General features: G+C 36.3%; 2 protein-coding genes across 2 annotated transcripts in view; one reads left to right on the forward strand and one right to left on the reverse strand.

Moving 5' to 3' along the window:
- LOC103400184 (callose synthase 10) overlaps window positions 1–9687 on the forward strand; it is a 30736-nt gene extending 21049 nt beyond the window's left edge. The window contains exons 26-51 of the mRNA XM_029103879.2: window positions 24–184; window positions 295–415; window positions 733–830; window positions 928–1018; window positions 1131–1291; window positions 1382–1491; window positions 1986–2120; window positions 2264–2332; window positions 2427–2598; window positions 3132–3249; window positions 3588–3707; window positions 4016–4131; window positions 4233–4316; window positions 4446–4558; window positions 5187–5239; window positions 5322–5498; window positions 5587–5634; window positions 5760–5918; window positions 6552–6665; window positions 6770–6858; window positions 6973–7131; window positions 7233–7335; window positions 7998–8117; window positions 8766–8816; window positions 8922–9104; window positions 9197–9687. Coding sequence (XP_028959712.2) covers window positions 24–184; window positions 295–415; window positions 733–830; window positions 928–1018; window positions 1131–1291; window positions 1382–1491; window positions 1986–2120; window positions 2264–2332; window positions 2427–2598; window positions 3132–3249; window positions 3588–3707; window positions 4016–4131; window positions 4233–4316; window positions 4446–4558; window positions 5187–5239; window positions 5322–5498; window positions 5587–5634; window positions 5760–5918; window positions 6552–6665; window positions 6770–6858; window positions 6973–7131; window positions 7233–7335; window positions 7998–8117; window positions 8766–8816; window positions 8922–9104; window positions 9197–9433 — 3162 coding nt within the window. The 3' untranslated portion in view covers window positions 9434–9687. The remainder of the gene's footprint in view (window positions 1–23; window positions 185–294; window positions 416–732; window positions 831–927; window positions 1019–1130; window positions 1292–1381; window positions 1492–1985; window positions 2121–2263; window positions 2333–2426; window positions 2599–3131; window positions 3250–3587; window positions 3708–4015; window positions 4132–4232; window positions 4317–4445; window positions 4559–5186; window positions 5240–5321; window positions 5499–5586; window positions 5635–5759; window positions 5919–6551; window positions 6666–6769; window positions 6859–6972; window positions 7132–7232; window positions 7336–7997; window positions 8118–8765; window positions 8817–8921; window positions 9105–9196) is intronic.
- Window positions 9688–10995: 1308 nt separating this feature from the next.
- Window positions 10996–11732, reverse strand: LOC103456006 (large ribosomal subunit protein uL24z). Its single transcript, XM_008395629.4, has one exon. The coding sequence runs from the start codon at window positions 11619–11621 to the stop codon at window positions 11181–11183; it is 441 nt and encodes a 146-aa protein (XP_008393851.1). The 5' UTR covers window positions 11622–11732; the 3' UTR covers window positions 10996–11180.
- Window positions 11733–15402: the final 3670 nt, after the last annotated feature.

The following is a 15402-nucleotide window of genomic DNA, read 5'->3' on the forward strand; positions in this document are numbered from 1 at the left end:
TTATTTATTTTTATATTTTACAGATTTTGCTGGCAATTGATTTGGCTTTGGACTGCAAAGATACACAGGCAGATCTTTGGAATAGAATCTGCAGGGATGAGTACATGGCATATGCAGTTCAGGAAGTCTACTATAGTATTGAAAAGATATTATATTCTCTGGTTGATGGTGAAGGGAGACTTTGGTATGAATTCTCTTATATTTACAATGTTATTCTTCCTTTTCAAATGTGTCAGATTGTTATATATCATGATTGTCATGTTGTTGTATTGCGTGCAACCTTCTTTATGGTAGGGTTGAAAGGATCTACCGCGAGATCAACAACAGCATTATGGAGGGTTCTCTCGTCATAACTTTAACCCTTAAGAAGCTTCCGCAGGTGTTACAGAAACTTACAGCTTTAACTGGGCTGCTGGTATATTCTTTGACCATTTGCATAAGGTTTCATATTGTTTAAATTAATAGTTTAGAACTCTTATTCTGGTGCTTGTCATTGTAAATTTGTCGTCACTCGTATACGGTTGCTTTATGTAAAGTCTTGGTTCCATTTGTTTTTCTCTGACACCTGGCTACTACAGAACATGTAGCTACAGTTACATATAATTTAATTCTTTTTATGGTTTATACACAGCTTGTTGAATATTTTTAGGTTTATTATTGGATATCATGTCATTTTATCCTTGTAATATGGCTTTGTAATGTCTTATTGTTCACATGGATGGTTTATGTCAGATACGCAATGAAACTGATGTACTTGCAAAGGGTGCTGCTAAATCTGTATTTGATCTGTATGAGGTTGTTACTCATGATCTTTTGTCATCTGATTTGAGGTATGTGAATTGTTTCTCTTTAATTTTACACAGTAATTTTTTTATTTTCTGGTGATGTTTATAATTATCTTTTCTTTTCTCTCCCTTCACGCTCCAGGGAGCAGCTTGACACTTGGAGCCTTTTAGCAAAAGCAAGAAATGAAGGGCGCCTGTTTTCCAGGATAAAGTGGCCCAATGATCCAGAAACTGTAAGCATCATCGAATGGAAGACAAAAAGGGAAAAATCCATGCCCTTTATATTATGTCTTCAAAATTACAGGGGTTTTAATTATGTATAAATTTTTTTGTATGTTGCCACAGAAAGAGCTGGTTAAGCGGTTACACCTTCTTGTCACTGTAAAGGATTCTGCGGCAAATGTTCCAAAAAATCTTGAAGCAAGGAGAAGATTAGAGTTTTTTACAAATTCATTGTTTATGGACATGCCTTCAGCAAAGCCAGTTAGTGAAATGGTTCCTTTCTGGTAAATGATTTTCTTCATGTGAGCTGAAATTTCATTACCTGTCAGTTTTATTTATTTTATTTTGAAATTCTGTTGTTTGTTTGAGAACAGTGTCTTCACCCCGTACTACAGTGAGACGGTACTTTATAGTTCCTCTGAACTGCGAGTTGAAAATGAGGATGGAATATCAATTCTTTTTTATCTTCAGAAAATTTTTCCAGGTATGTTATTCTGCATTTATGTTTATATTCACAAGAACATAATCGTTATCCACATTAATATTCTGCCTTTATGTCATGTGATTGAGTTAGGCACAAGTGCAGATAATATATTAGATATAGTAAGTTTATACATATGTGGCCCAGTCCTGTACGACCTGTATGCTGATAGGAGCCAAATTCTAGAATTCTTGTGCTTGGATTAATTAAATCTAAACAGATTGCGAGCATGACTTCTTCTACAAGGGCATTTTATCTTGGGTGGCCTAGTTATTATCCAGCTGAAGATGGACATGACTTTGACCTTTAGTCACTTGGCAACCTCTAAATGAATTAAACCTTGAACAAATATGTGACTGTTTGTTTCAGCTAAACTTGCTTCTTTGAGATGGATCCCTGTTCTCCATGACTGTAGTTTATGCCTGCCTCATTGATTTATTAGTTGGTTTCTCTGTTTATTTTACATTAAATGGCTAAGAATTTGTCTTTCATTTTAGATGAGTGGGACAACTTTTTGGAACGGATTGGTCGGGGTGAGTCTACTGGGGATGCTGAGCTGCAAGAAAATTCAAGTGATTCTTTGGAGCTTCGGTTTTGGGTATCTTATCGTGGGCAGACGTTAGCCAGGACAGGTTAGTTTCACTTGCTATCATAGCTGGCATTTGTTTCAAAAACTTAACGTCTCTGGTAGTTCATTTACATTTATAATCATATTTCAGTTAGGTCGGTTTACTATTTGACTTGTACCTAATGATTTAATGTTATTGAATTGCAGTGCGTGGTATGATGTATTATAGAAGGGCTTTAATGCTACAGAGTTTTCTGGAAAGAAGATCACTCGGAGGTATTTGATTGTGGGAATTTGAATTGCTTTCAGAGTCTTTGGGTGAGCTCTTGAACTATGTGTGTGACTTAAACGTTTCTTCCTGCACTGTTAGTGGACGATTTTCCTCAAAATGATGTCTTCACAAGTCAAGGCTACGAGTTGTCATGTGAATCTCGAGCACAAGCAGATTTGAAATTTACTTACGTGGTGTCATGCCAAATTTATGGGCAACAAAAGCAGAGAAAGGCACCAGAGGCTGCTGATATATCCCTTTTGTTGCAGAGGTATGATCTTTTAATGTGATGTATCTCTCAAGTTTTGAATTATATAGACCCTTTCATATGAGTTTGTAAACAATGAGATTCTTTATTTTCTTATTATTAATTCTGCGTTTAAGACAAGGCCCTTTTATTCCTTAATGTGGACAGTAGACTAGTACCACCTGTAATGGTAAGTTAGTCTGTGTCAAGTATATAAACCTTCTTATTGGGGTTCATATCTTGTTCAAAATATCCTCACCTAGATGGTCGAGTGTGATTGTAAAGCATCGCTTCTTGTTTAGATGAGCTTAAATTGCACAGTTAATGATACCTCCTAGCCATCCGTAGCCTAGGTTATATGCTTGCTGTTCTGTTCCAATCATATATCAGATTTCTGCATACAGTTTCTTCAACTCTTTTGAGGATGCCAAGTTATATATTTACAATAAGATAACCTTAGTTTTCCTCATCCTAACTTTTTTTGAAACTGGATGGTGGTGTAGGTATTTTATTTTTTACTTTTATGATACTATTTTCAATTCATATTTGGTTACTAGGAATGAGGCCCTTCGGGTTGCATATATACATGTGGAGGAGAGTGGTGCAATTGAAGGAAAGACCATAAAGGAATTTTATTCAAAGCTTGTAAAAGCTGATATACATGGAAAGGATCAGGTACTCTGAAGTTTTGTTTCCTGTCTTTTTCTTCCATCAAGTTTAAGGTCTTCTGTAGTAGACTCTAGAATAAATTTTCTTTGGTATCATTTTGACCTTTTTGTCATCCTATATGACTAATGACATATTGAAGCATCCCATCTGAAAACTCAAATTATTTGGTTGAGAGGGTCGACAGTTATAAGTTGACTATATTAGGTGAATGGTACAAACAGTCTGGGAATAATGCTTAATATCGTCACTGTAACTTCTATGCACTGCTAGTTCATCTCTTAAGTGTACCTATTAATCTCATTATGTGCTATTGTGTGTTTTTCTTGTCTAATATCAATTTACAGGAAATATACTCCATTAAACTTCCTGGTGATCCGAAGCTGGGTGAAGGGAAGCCTGAAAATCAAAACCATGCCATAATCTTCACTCGCGGGGAAGCTGTTCAGACTATTGACATGAACCAGGTGACCAGTCTATCATCGGGTGTTTGTTTGTGCCTGAGTGCATTTCTGCTTGGTTTGTTATCTTCATTTTTTTTTTTCAAACTCTCATTGGCTCGCTATATGGCTGTTTAACTTAATGGATTGTTACTTTATTTGTAAATATTGAATTTATGCACCCTAAAAATGCCATCTCTCTCTCTCTCTCTCTTTAATTTTTTTTATCACATGTATTTTTGACACAAGGCTAATTTTACATGAGATTTGGAACTTTGCCACAATTGAGGATGATATAACAGCTGATTTATATTTGCTCTTATTCTGTTCTTTAGGACAACTACCTTGAAGAGGCAATGAAAATGAGAAATCTTCTTGAGGAATTTCGCAGAAATCATGGTCTTCGACATCCAACTATTCTTGGTGTGAGAGAGCATGTATTTACTGGAAGGTTTGGCCAGCTTATTTTTTTTTTCCAGATTTTATTTGTATGTCAACCTTTTATTATGGCCAGCATAACTGATTACATGTGTGTTATAATTATCCATGCAGTGTTTCATCTTTAGCATGGTTCATGTCCAATCAAGAGACTAGCTTTGTGACTTTAGCACAACGAATTTTAGCATATCCTCTCAAGTGAGTATTCTGTAACTTGACCCTGCTTGTACCTAACATTTTGAATACATGGTTAGAAATGTTGTGTTTGTTTTCCCCTAATTACTATTTTCTGGCATGGGTTTGAGTTTTGTTTTCTCTAATATGTAGAGTTCGCATGCACTATGGACACCCAGATGTGTTTGACCGAATTTTCCACACTACCCGAGGTGGGATTAGTAAATCGTCACGTGTTATCAATATAAGTGAAGATATTTTTGGAGGTAAGCATATAAGATGCTGGTGATTTGTTTCTTATATCCCCCCCGCGCCTTTCCGCTTTTCCTAAATGGCCTTTAAATCAGAATATCTGCCTTTCTGTATCAAAACATGTTATTCAGGAAAAGAATATTTGAGTAGACTAAATTAGCAAACATAGTAAAACAGAGGAGTTAAATTGGCCAAAATGAGTATAACATGGGGATCATTTTGACATTTAAGCATAAATTAAGACAGGAAGCGAGGAATTCCTTAATTTTTCATGGTTGTACATAAAAGACAATAATCTAAATTAGTGTTGATGTACCTTGGGTGTTATTTTTCTAACATAGACGGTGGAAAAAAGTTTTCCCTTGTAAGTTTTTCCAAGTTTAGTTCTTTTTTTACTATATTTATACTGTGAAGTGTAAAGACTGTCTACATTTTAATGTAGCTTAGTTGATAACCTTAATAATTTGACGGTTCACTGAAGAAAGTAGTTCCAAATGAATTTTTAATTTTTAATTTAATTTTTATTGGAGTTCCAAATTATGGGTTTTAATCTTTTTCTTTTGGGTACTTAAATCTTTTGGGTTTATAACTTAGTATGCTTCCTCTTGTGTCTTATCAACTTATTTAAAACAAACTCTGCAGGGTTCAACTCCACACTGAGGCAGGGTAACATTACACACCACGAATACATTCAGGTTCCATACTTAAGCAAATGTTGTTGTCCATTTAAGTGAAGAATACCTTTCTGGTGTCCTGATAGTGTGCTTCTTTGTGTAGGTTGGAAAAGGAAGGGATGTTGGGTTAAACCAGATTGCATTGTTTGAAGGGAAAGTAGCAGGTGGAAATGGGGAGCAAGTCCTCAGTAGAGATGTGTATAGGATTGGGCAACTTTTTGATTTTTTCAGAATGTTCTCTTTCTTTTACACCACCGTTGGTTTCTACGTGTGTACAATGGTATTTTGCTTTGGACTCCTGCATAATCCTATTTTGTTATTTTTGTTCTTCATATTTGTTTCGTGATAAAAATTGGTTCATAATGCAGATGACCGTCCTTGTAGTATACATATTCTTATACGGAAGGGCCTATCTGGTAAGTGGTAACTTAAACCATAATGGAGAAAAGATAATTTTGTCAAGTGGATTGGCAAATTTAGGTGAACCAGCTCAGTTTTTAGAAATGCATTGTAAAGGAGACCTTTTTGTTTAATCTTATAGGCTTTCTCTGGACTTGATCGTGCCATTGCGAGGCAAGCAAAATTGTCGGGTAACGTAGCATTGGATGCTGTTCTCAATACACAATTCTTGGTCCAGATTGGAATTTTTACCGCAGTTCCAATGATTATGGGTTTTATACTTGAGTTGGGATTGCTGAAGGTTAGTCTATTTAATTCTCATCAGTGTGTGTCCATATATAATGTCCCTATATGATGACTGATGGTGATGCAGAATAATATCTAGGGCATTTTAATTTTTTTCCCTATAGGATTTAGTTTGCTGTTTGTAACAGGATTAAGATTACTTCCTTAATTCTAGTAGATTTAGGATATAAGGGAATTCCATAAGAGAATGCGAATTAGGGTTCAAGATGCAAGAAATAGAAGTTTAGAATTAGAACACCGAAGAAATAGACAGACAAGGAGTGATCTAGAACAGGAGGAGATTTGGGTTTAGAAGACGGAGGCAAGAGATAAGCAAGGGGAGATAATTTCATTTATCAAACAAGTCTGCCCATATTGAATTATGGAGCACCTATTTATAATAACCTAATCCTACAACAAACAAGAATGAATCTTAAATCTTTATATGGAAATATCTTGCGTTTAAAATTCTTTGAGGCATTTAGGATAAACAATTTTTTCAATGCTCTAGAGAATGTTAAAATAAGACTGGAAAAGATACATTGTTTTCTTTATATGCCAATGAAGCATTGTTTTCTTTATATGGAAATATCGTGCGTTAAAATTCTAGTGTTTCAGCTTTTGCAATTAAGATCCTTTTGTGTTACAGGCGGTTTTCAGTTTTATCACAATGCAGCTTCAGTTATGTTCTGTGTTCTTCACGTTCTCATTGGGAACTAAAACTCACTATTTTGGGCGCACTATTCTCCATGGAGGCGCAAAAGTATGAATTTGGTTTATCCTTTTCTTGAAAGTTCTGTTTTTGTCTATCCTTGTCCTTTTGTATGGAATTAATGGGTTATATTTGTATTTTCATTTCACCAACAGTACCGAGCAACTGGTAGAGGCTTTGTTGTCAAGCACATAAAGTTTGCTGAGAATTACAGGCTCTACTCAAGGAGTCATTTTGTCAAAGCGTGAGTGATATTTTCCAGTTACATTATTTCGTTTCCGTTCTTATATTCGTTAAGTTCTTTAAACTTTTTTTTTCCTTTTGTCAAGCTCTTATAAATCATGTCTTAATTTTTCAGGTTTGAAGTGGCTCTACTTCTCATAGTTTACATTGCATATGGTTACGTAGATGGTGGTGCTGTTTCTTACATTTTGCTAACTCTCAGTAGTTGGTTCCTTGTCATCTCCTGGTTGTTTGCTCCCTATATCTTTAATCCGTCTGGTTTCGAGTGGCAAAAGTATGTTGTTATTTTTGGTTGACTTTCTATTTGTATGATACATATATGTGCATCTGTTCTTCTTTTGTAACATCTGAGATGTTCCCTTACTAATTAAACAGGACGGTGGAGGACTTTGATGATTGGACCGGTTGGCTTCTTTACAGAGGTGGGGTAGGAGTTAAGGGAGAGCATAGTTGGGAATCCTGGTGGGATGAGGAACAGGTTTGTAACTGACATAATATTAGAATTTCAACAAAAGTGGTGTCTGTTTTTCTAAATTTTTTAATTGGTTTATTAATATTAAAATGTCTAGAGGTCGCACTTGGTGTGATGGCAAGTGCCTTCGCCCATGAGCGGTAGGTCTCGGGTTCGAGACTTGGGAGCAGCCTCTCCATAAATGGGGGTAAGGCTAGCCGACATTCACCTCTCCCAGACCCTGCGTAAAGCGGGAGCCTTGTGCACTGGGTACGACCTTTATTAATATTAAAATTTCTGTTGTTATCTGTTATCGTGTACATAAGTTTTCATGTTGCAGTTATCTGTATAGATTGAATTAAAGTCCTATTATTTTGGACTGAGGCTTTTGTATGTTAATTCTTTAATTTAGCTTTGTTTAGGATTGTGGGTCGCTTGGCTGTGTAGACCTGTGTTGGTATAGTTGAGGTTATCTCTGTTGTAAACACATTGTCATGCTTTTTTATCTACAAATCTCAAGGAAACCGCACCTGGCTGTGGAGCTAAATTTCGTGTAGCTTTTTGTTTTTTTTTTGTTTTTGCCTTTAGATTGGTGTCAAGTGGAGGGGCACTAGCATTTAGATTGTTTTTTCTTTTTAGCCCTTGTTTTATTTATTTCATGTGTTTAAGTTGATTTTATGCTTATGCAGATGCATATTCAAACGCTGAGAGGTCGTATATTGGAAACAATTTTGAGCTTGAGATTCTTCTTGTTTCAATATGGTGTTGTCTACAAACTCCATATCACTGCAAAGGACACATCACTTGCGGTACACTTCATATTCTCTCTTTTATATAATTTTCAACTTTCAAACGAATCATACATGAGTGCAAAGTCAACCAAAGTATCTCCTCGTACTGTACATCTTGCCAACCGAATCTTGCCTCTGGGAAATGCTAGGGGACATATGCGTTCATTAGGTTGTGGACTGGTGCTTAGATCATTTTCTGTTAAATTGTGAGACGATTATTGCCATGGGTTGTGCTTTCCTCGTATATATACTTTGCACTTGCACAATTTGAAAAGATAAATAAAAAGAAGAAAAGAAAGAAGTTAGGAGAATTCTGTCTGGTAGGTTGGGCGTGCTCTGGAGATGGGTGTTATTGTCTGGCACAGAAGCTACTTGATGTGAATTTGAGTATGTTGTAATTTCATATAGAATTTTTTTTTGTGATTTCGTAATAACGAGATTAGTATAGAATTTTGTTGCGGTTTCATTTTGATTTGTCCTTGAGAAAGATGATTACGACTCTGCTAGTTCCAACTGATACTACAGTGCATAGTTGAACGTGTGCATACAGCTTTAGCTTCTGATGTTTAGTTCGCCTTTTTGTGATTTTTTATTGGACATATTCTCTTGATTGTTAGCGTTGTTCGCTCTTTATTTTGACAGTTCTCTCTTTTGGTTTTGATCCAGATTTACGGATTCTCTTGGGTTGTATTGGTGACCATTGTCCTGATTTTCAAGGTTTGTGCTAAGAAAGTTATCATCGCCCCTTTTGAGTATGCTTGATAAATTTCAGTTACTCTTACTCTACGCGACTGAATAGTCTGAATTTATTTTGCATTCCAGGTTTTTAGTTACAGTCCCAAAAAGTCGGCCAACTTCCAGCTAGTGATGAGATTTGCACAGGGTGTGGCGGCCTTAGGACTTGTTGCGGTTATTGCTCTTCTTGTAATATTTACCGAACTCTCAATAGCTGACCTGTTCGCAAGCCTGCTCGCAATCATTCCTACCGGATGGGCAATATTATGCGTAAGTTAGACTTTACATCATTGCACGTGTTAATCTACATACACGATCATTTTGCAAAGTTATTTAAGCTGTTTCAATTGTGCGTAAAACAGCTAGCGGTCACCTGGAAGAGGATCGTGAGGAGTCTAGGTTTATGGGACTCGGTGAGGGAGTTTGCCAGGATGTATGATGCCGGTATGGGGATGTTCATTTTCGCTCCTATAGCGTTCTTGTCCTGGTTCCCCTTCATCTCCACCTTCCAGTCTCGACTTCTCTTTAACCAAGCATTTAGCCGTGGGTTGGAAATATCACTCATCCTCGCCGGAAACAAAGCCAACGTTGACGTCTAATCTGGCCTCTCCCCGGAAAAGTTTTGGCTACTGCAAGTGTTCGACATTGCTTGTATGATATTGTACGTTTTTTGTGTGCGTGGGGCAAGGGTAGAACGGTTATTTCGGTAAATAGATGGGTGTAAAATATTGTAGATTGAGAATTGTTATACTGAATTCGTTGACGGGTGACGGCGACGGTGTAGGTGTCTTACTGAATTACTGCCCCATTTTGGTAAAATGACAAGATAGCCCTTGCGACGTTTTTTGTGCCATTTCCCCATTTCCCCATTTTTTCGTTGATTCCCAATATAAACAAGGGATTGCCATTCAATATAATCGTTGGTCATAACTTTTTTTGAGGTGTTTTGTCGATTTTTCTTACTTTAATTTTAACTAATTTTTGCAAATTTCAAGAAGATTATCGGTTAAAATTAAAGTTTAGGAAGAAATTGACCAATTATTGGCAGCTTCTTACAAATTTGGTGCGGCAGGGGTGAAATTGGCAAAAACCTCTTAAACTTTTATATTTTACTTTCGTTATAATCAATACTAGGGAGGGAAGATTCAAACTCAGGACCTCGAGGGAAAGAACAAACGCTCCTCACGACTCGTTTCATCCGTTGAGACTTGAGTCGTGAGACCTTGAGAAATACAAATCATAAAATCCTGCAAATTTCCGAATATCGGAGAATGCAACTAATCCATCCAACCAACCATCCAAAATACTACGATTAAAATAATGTCACACAAGTCTGAGATGCGATCCTTTCAATCCTAAGACCGCTACACAAAACAACTTGATATCAAATTCATCTGGTATTTGATGCTCCAATGAATCCATGTGACTAGCAAGAAAACCCATCATTCACCACCAGCGGGATTCAAACAGAATCAAAGTTCAAATATCTCTGATACATAGAACCAAAGACCTAAAAGATAAAGCACAAAGAACACACATTGAAGAAAAATCTATGGCCACAAACCAAAGCTACTAGCCTTACACCCGTTGTAAGGCGGTGTCTATGAAGAATGAAAGCCACACGTATCACAGCTCGATATCACTAAATTGACGACGATCGATACAATTTCAAACCAAGACACTCAGTACATTTAGTTTAGCAAACAGAAATTCCATAACAAGTCGTGCAGGAGCTTAAATCTCCATTCTAATGCAAAATAACAACTGCTGCATCTAAAAAAACCTCCGAAACAAATTCCTAGGGGCTAATACCAAGGTGCAAATTCAGCTCTTCTCATATAAATCACAAGAAGCCAAGCAGACAATCACGCTGTTAAACCCACAAGTAATCCTCAAATCTCCCTAAAAATACAACTAACTAAAACAAATCAGCCAAATGATACCGATACAAGAAGAAAAGGCCAAACAAGCAATGCTCCGGAAAATCTAATTCAAATGCGATCAACAGGACCAATATTACTTGCAGATTCAGCGCTCTCAACCACTCACATAAATTGCAACAGAAAGCAATCAACAACCCATTCATTTCGAAATAAACTTCAAATCTTTCGGCAATAATAAATTATAAAGCAATGCGCAACGAAAATATAGTGAACAAATATTGCCAAGAACTTCAAAATATAATATATCATATCAAAAACAGCACAAATCCGTTCATGTCTCAAATCGAAGATCAGATTAAACGCCAAATCCATTAAAGCATAATCAAAACTAAAGTGCTTAACTTGACAGTCGCTAATTTCATTTCAATAACAAAAACACGAACCCAAATGAAATCGATCGAAATCAATCGACGTTCTGCATGATATCCTCTGCGGTGAACTTGGTGCCCTTGTCCTTGTCAGCGGCGGCGCGGCCCTTGGCCTTGCGGTCGAGCAGAGACTTGCGGTCCTTGTCGAGGCGGAGCTTGGTGATGACGACCTTGGAGGGGTTGATGCCGACATTGACGGTGGACCCGTTCACCTTCTCTCGGGTGATCCGCTCGATGTGGATGACCCACTTCCGGCGGTACACCTGGACGACCTTGCCCTCGCGGCCCTTATAGGTCCCACGCACGACCTGGACCTCGTCGTCCTTGCGCACCGGCATCGATCGGACATTGTACTTGGAGCGGAGGTCGGTGGAGAGAGGCGCGCTCATCAGCACGCGGCGCACGCTGGACGGCGCGGTGAAGTGAGCCTTGCGGTTCTTCCGGCGGGAGCTGGTGACGCGGGGATTGTACTTCATTTTTGCTTTGCTTTCGCTCGCTCCTGCTCTGCTCCTAGGGTTTTCGGCTAGGGTTTGAGATTCTGGCTGGTCTTTAAGTTTAGGTTTATATAGAGAAGCGTTTGAATGCCAGGCCCGCTTTCGGATGCGGGATTCTTTTTATGGACCTTGCTTTGGGCCCAAACAGTGATAGATATACGATTCTCGTCAAAAACAAATTTGAACTATATTATTACTAGCCTATTGTGAGACTTAGCTCACTTATATACCCTCTTAATGTAGATAATATCATTTATTAAAAAAATAAAAATGATTGATGCGAACACCTGTTAATCTAACGGTTGAAAAATCCGAACACAAAAGGATTCCTTTGAGGGCATGTATGTCGGATTTTAAAATATTATGGCTTGGATGATTAAGTGGATTGTAAAAGAAACGATATTTAATCAATTTAACCATCTCGAGTTCACGTGATATTTTTTAGTGTGCCGGTAATACAGTCTGGTATAACATATGTTATAATACAATTGTTTAGAAATTTGTTTTTTCAAATTTCTAACCAATTGTATTTTTATACTTCAAGTACCGGACCGTATTCTTAACACACTGAAATTTTTTTTGAGTTCACATAGTGATTTGGAAGCCATATGATGAAAGGTTATTAACAATTTTTGAAATGATATTAAAGTCCATTAGGAAAAAGATTGAAAAATTGGAAAATAACCAAAATTTGGCCCCATATAGAATTATAGTCACAATTTTATGGTTATGCTAATTATAACCAAAAGTTAATGATATCGTCTTCTTTTCAAAAAAAAAAAAAAAAAAATTTATGACCAAAAGTTAATATGAAAAATACTAATATACCCTTAAAAGTACTATACACAAATTCCCCACTTTCAATAATTAGCTATGCTTGCCAATGGCTTAGTCAGGAATTTACCTTAATAGGATCACAGACAAGAGGCTTCCAAAAAATAATATACTTTTGTTTCATTTATAATTGGTAACGACATGTTCTCATATTTTAGAACATCGTATCATAACATCATTATCAATAGAATTAAATACATTTTTTTATTGTATATGGCCAAGTAATCATTAAACTATTGATTTTCATTCATTTTTCATTGTATACAACCAAGTTATCATTTAACCATTGATTTTCTATATGATGTGAATTCTTTACAATATTGATCACTGACAAACCTCTCCCTATTTTGGAAAGGTTGTTTTGGTATGTTTAACTTAAAAAATATTAATAAATGGTCTCTTTATTTTGTTTGCCTTAGCTATTATAGGGGTTATATAAAAATTCAAAGGGGAGACATTTGAAGTTATTGGGGTCAGTGGCAGTTGATGCCTCCATGTTGGCTCCGCCACTGAAGCTTGCAATGAAGAAGAATTATGAGTCCAAAGTGAATAGATCGACTAAGGATCGTTTGGAAGTTAGATGTGTGAATGATAGTTGTAAATGACGACTTCGTATCAACTTTTAATCTATCCACTTGGAACTAATAATTTTAAAGATATTATATTAACACTCCACATATTGTTGAATAAACCCCAATATGGGCCAAACATAATTTATTATTTAAATTTAAAAACTACAACAATTTAAATTCAAATCCAACAACAACTTAAATTTAAAAACTACAACTTATATTTAAAAACTACAACTTAAATTTAAAAACGACGAATTAAATTTTAAAACTACAAAATAAATTTAAAAACTACAAATAAAATTTAAAAACAACATTAACTTGAATTTAAAAACTACAACAACTTAAATTTAATATCCATAATCAACATCATCTTCATCATCCGCCATTGTAGGAGTATAGTCAGAGGTAAACAACTGCCGCCGGGTCCTAATTTCTTTTTTTTTTTCTATCAAAATAGGCCTTACTCATTGGAGTGTAATTCGAAGTGTTCCTTTCCATATTCTTATCATCCATCTCTTCTTGTATTTATTTGGCCAGTTCTTCATGCCTACTTTTCCTTTCTTCCGCCTCAAGGGCATTTTGTGAGGAATGGTGGATGAATGGTTTAGGTATTTATAAGAAAAAAAATTAGAATTGTTGAGAATTTTTTTTTTTTAAAAAAAAAGGCCCAAAAAACCTAAAAAAACAGTAACTGGCGCCAGCTAGTCGTTAGATTCAAATTTCTTTTTAAGCATTCCTGTCGGTTATAACCGACATGATTAATGTTCTGGCCAGCCCTCCAGCCCTTTGGCCCTTTCAGATTTTGTGGAGCCCTATCAGATTCCACGAGCCCTCTAGCCTAGCTCTCGATTGGAGACGGGGTTTCAGGCTATTTTTGGCCCTCTGGCCCTCTAGACCATTCGGTTAGAGATGGCCTAAGTAGTGGTGGGAAGCAAAACTTAGCCAATCCCTCTTTTATGTAATCATAAATTATCTGCATATGCACCAACTTTTCTCTATTCCTGGGCTTGATTGCAGCCAAAATCTTATCACCATTTTATTTTTTGAAACTCAAAATTCACTTTACTTTGTCTTTTGGAATTCGATTTTGATCACAGTTTGCCATCTGAAACTTGAAAATCGCCTCTATAAAACTCAAATTTCACTCAACATTGCCTTAGTTGTGTTAGTTTCTTATGTGGGTTTAATTTGCGTGACCCAGACTAATCAATTTCTTTTTACCTTTTTCACCTCTTCAATTTCTTTTAAACGTAATATTCTCTGATTATTGAATGTTGACGCATAATGAAGATTTATAATCAAATTTATTGTACATGTGTCATAGTCTTATTGGGTATTGGGTCTCATATATGTTTTACAATGCGACCTATAAGTTTCAGGGAGAAGAGAATCCACAAGTCAAAGTGGAACGAATTTTGAGTGTCAAAGAATAAAGTGGTGACTATTAAGTTACAGGGGCAAAGTGAAATTAAAATAGAGTTTGAGGGGGGCGTAACTGAAAATAAGCCTTTTATTTATGGGGTACTGTGATCTAATCAATGGCAGATCCAGAATTAACATTGGGTAGTCCCAATATAATTTTCTAAAATATTTAGTCGAAAATAACATAGAAAAATTAAGCGAAACTATAATCTATTCATTAATAATTATGGTACAAACAACATTACAGACAACAATATTTGTCCATGACGAGGTTTCATATATGTATACATCTCATCTCGAATATTAGGAAGATAATCTTTCATCGGATTGGAACTATCTAAGATTGGAGTGAAACTATCCAAAATAGAATTGTCCAAACTAATTGACAATGATTTTTGTTTTTAATATTGTTCCATATTTCTAATTTCTACATATCAATTATAATATATATATCAATTGTCATAGCCCGTCCTAGGATAATTTTTATCGATGGTGTGAAAGGACGGTTTTACCCTTAAACGTGTGTAGTGGTGTGTGTACATGCCTTAGTTTAGGTCCAAGTTATTTTCCTAAGTATGTGGAACTGATTGGAAATTGAATTGTTTTGTTGTTTTGGTTGGTTGGAGTGGACAACTTTGGACCACACAAAACACACACACACACCCGTGCCTTCTCTCTCTCCTCCCTCTTTCGATTTTCTGCAATGTCCGTACAAACTGTACGGACAACACCAAACTGAACCATTTAGTCACAAATCGAGGTTTTGGAAGCCATCATCATCTTCATTTCATCATCACGAACCCAACTATACCTCTTTTTAGACTTGAAACCCTCGAAAACCCGAAATCCTAGTTCAAGGTACTGTTCATGCAGTCGTAAATGCATGATTTTTAGAGGATTTCAAACTTATAGGGAGCTTAAGGACCACTCCACGA

Source organism: Malus domestica, chromosome 06 (assembly GCF_042453785.1).
Source record: "Malus domestica chromosome 06, GDT2T_hap1".
Lineage (NCBI taxonomy): Eukaryota > Viridiplantae > Streptophyta > Magnoliopsida > Rosales > Rosaceae > Malus > Malus domestica.

What these genes read in the sequence shown, in the direction of transcription:
- LOC103456006 (XM_008395629.4), bottom strand. Translation starts at nt 11,621, where the DNA reads ATGAAGTACAATCCCCGCGTCACCAGCTCCCGCCGGAAGAACCGCAAG.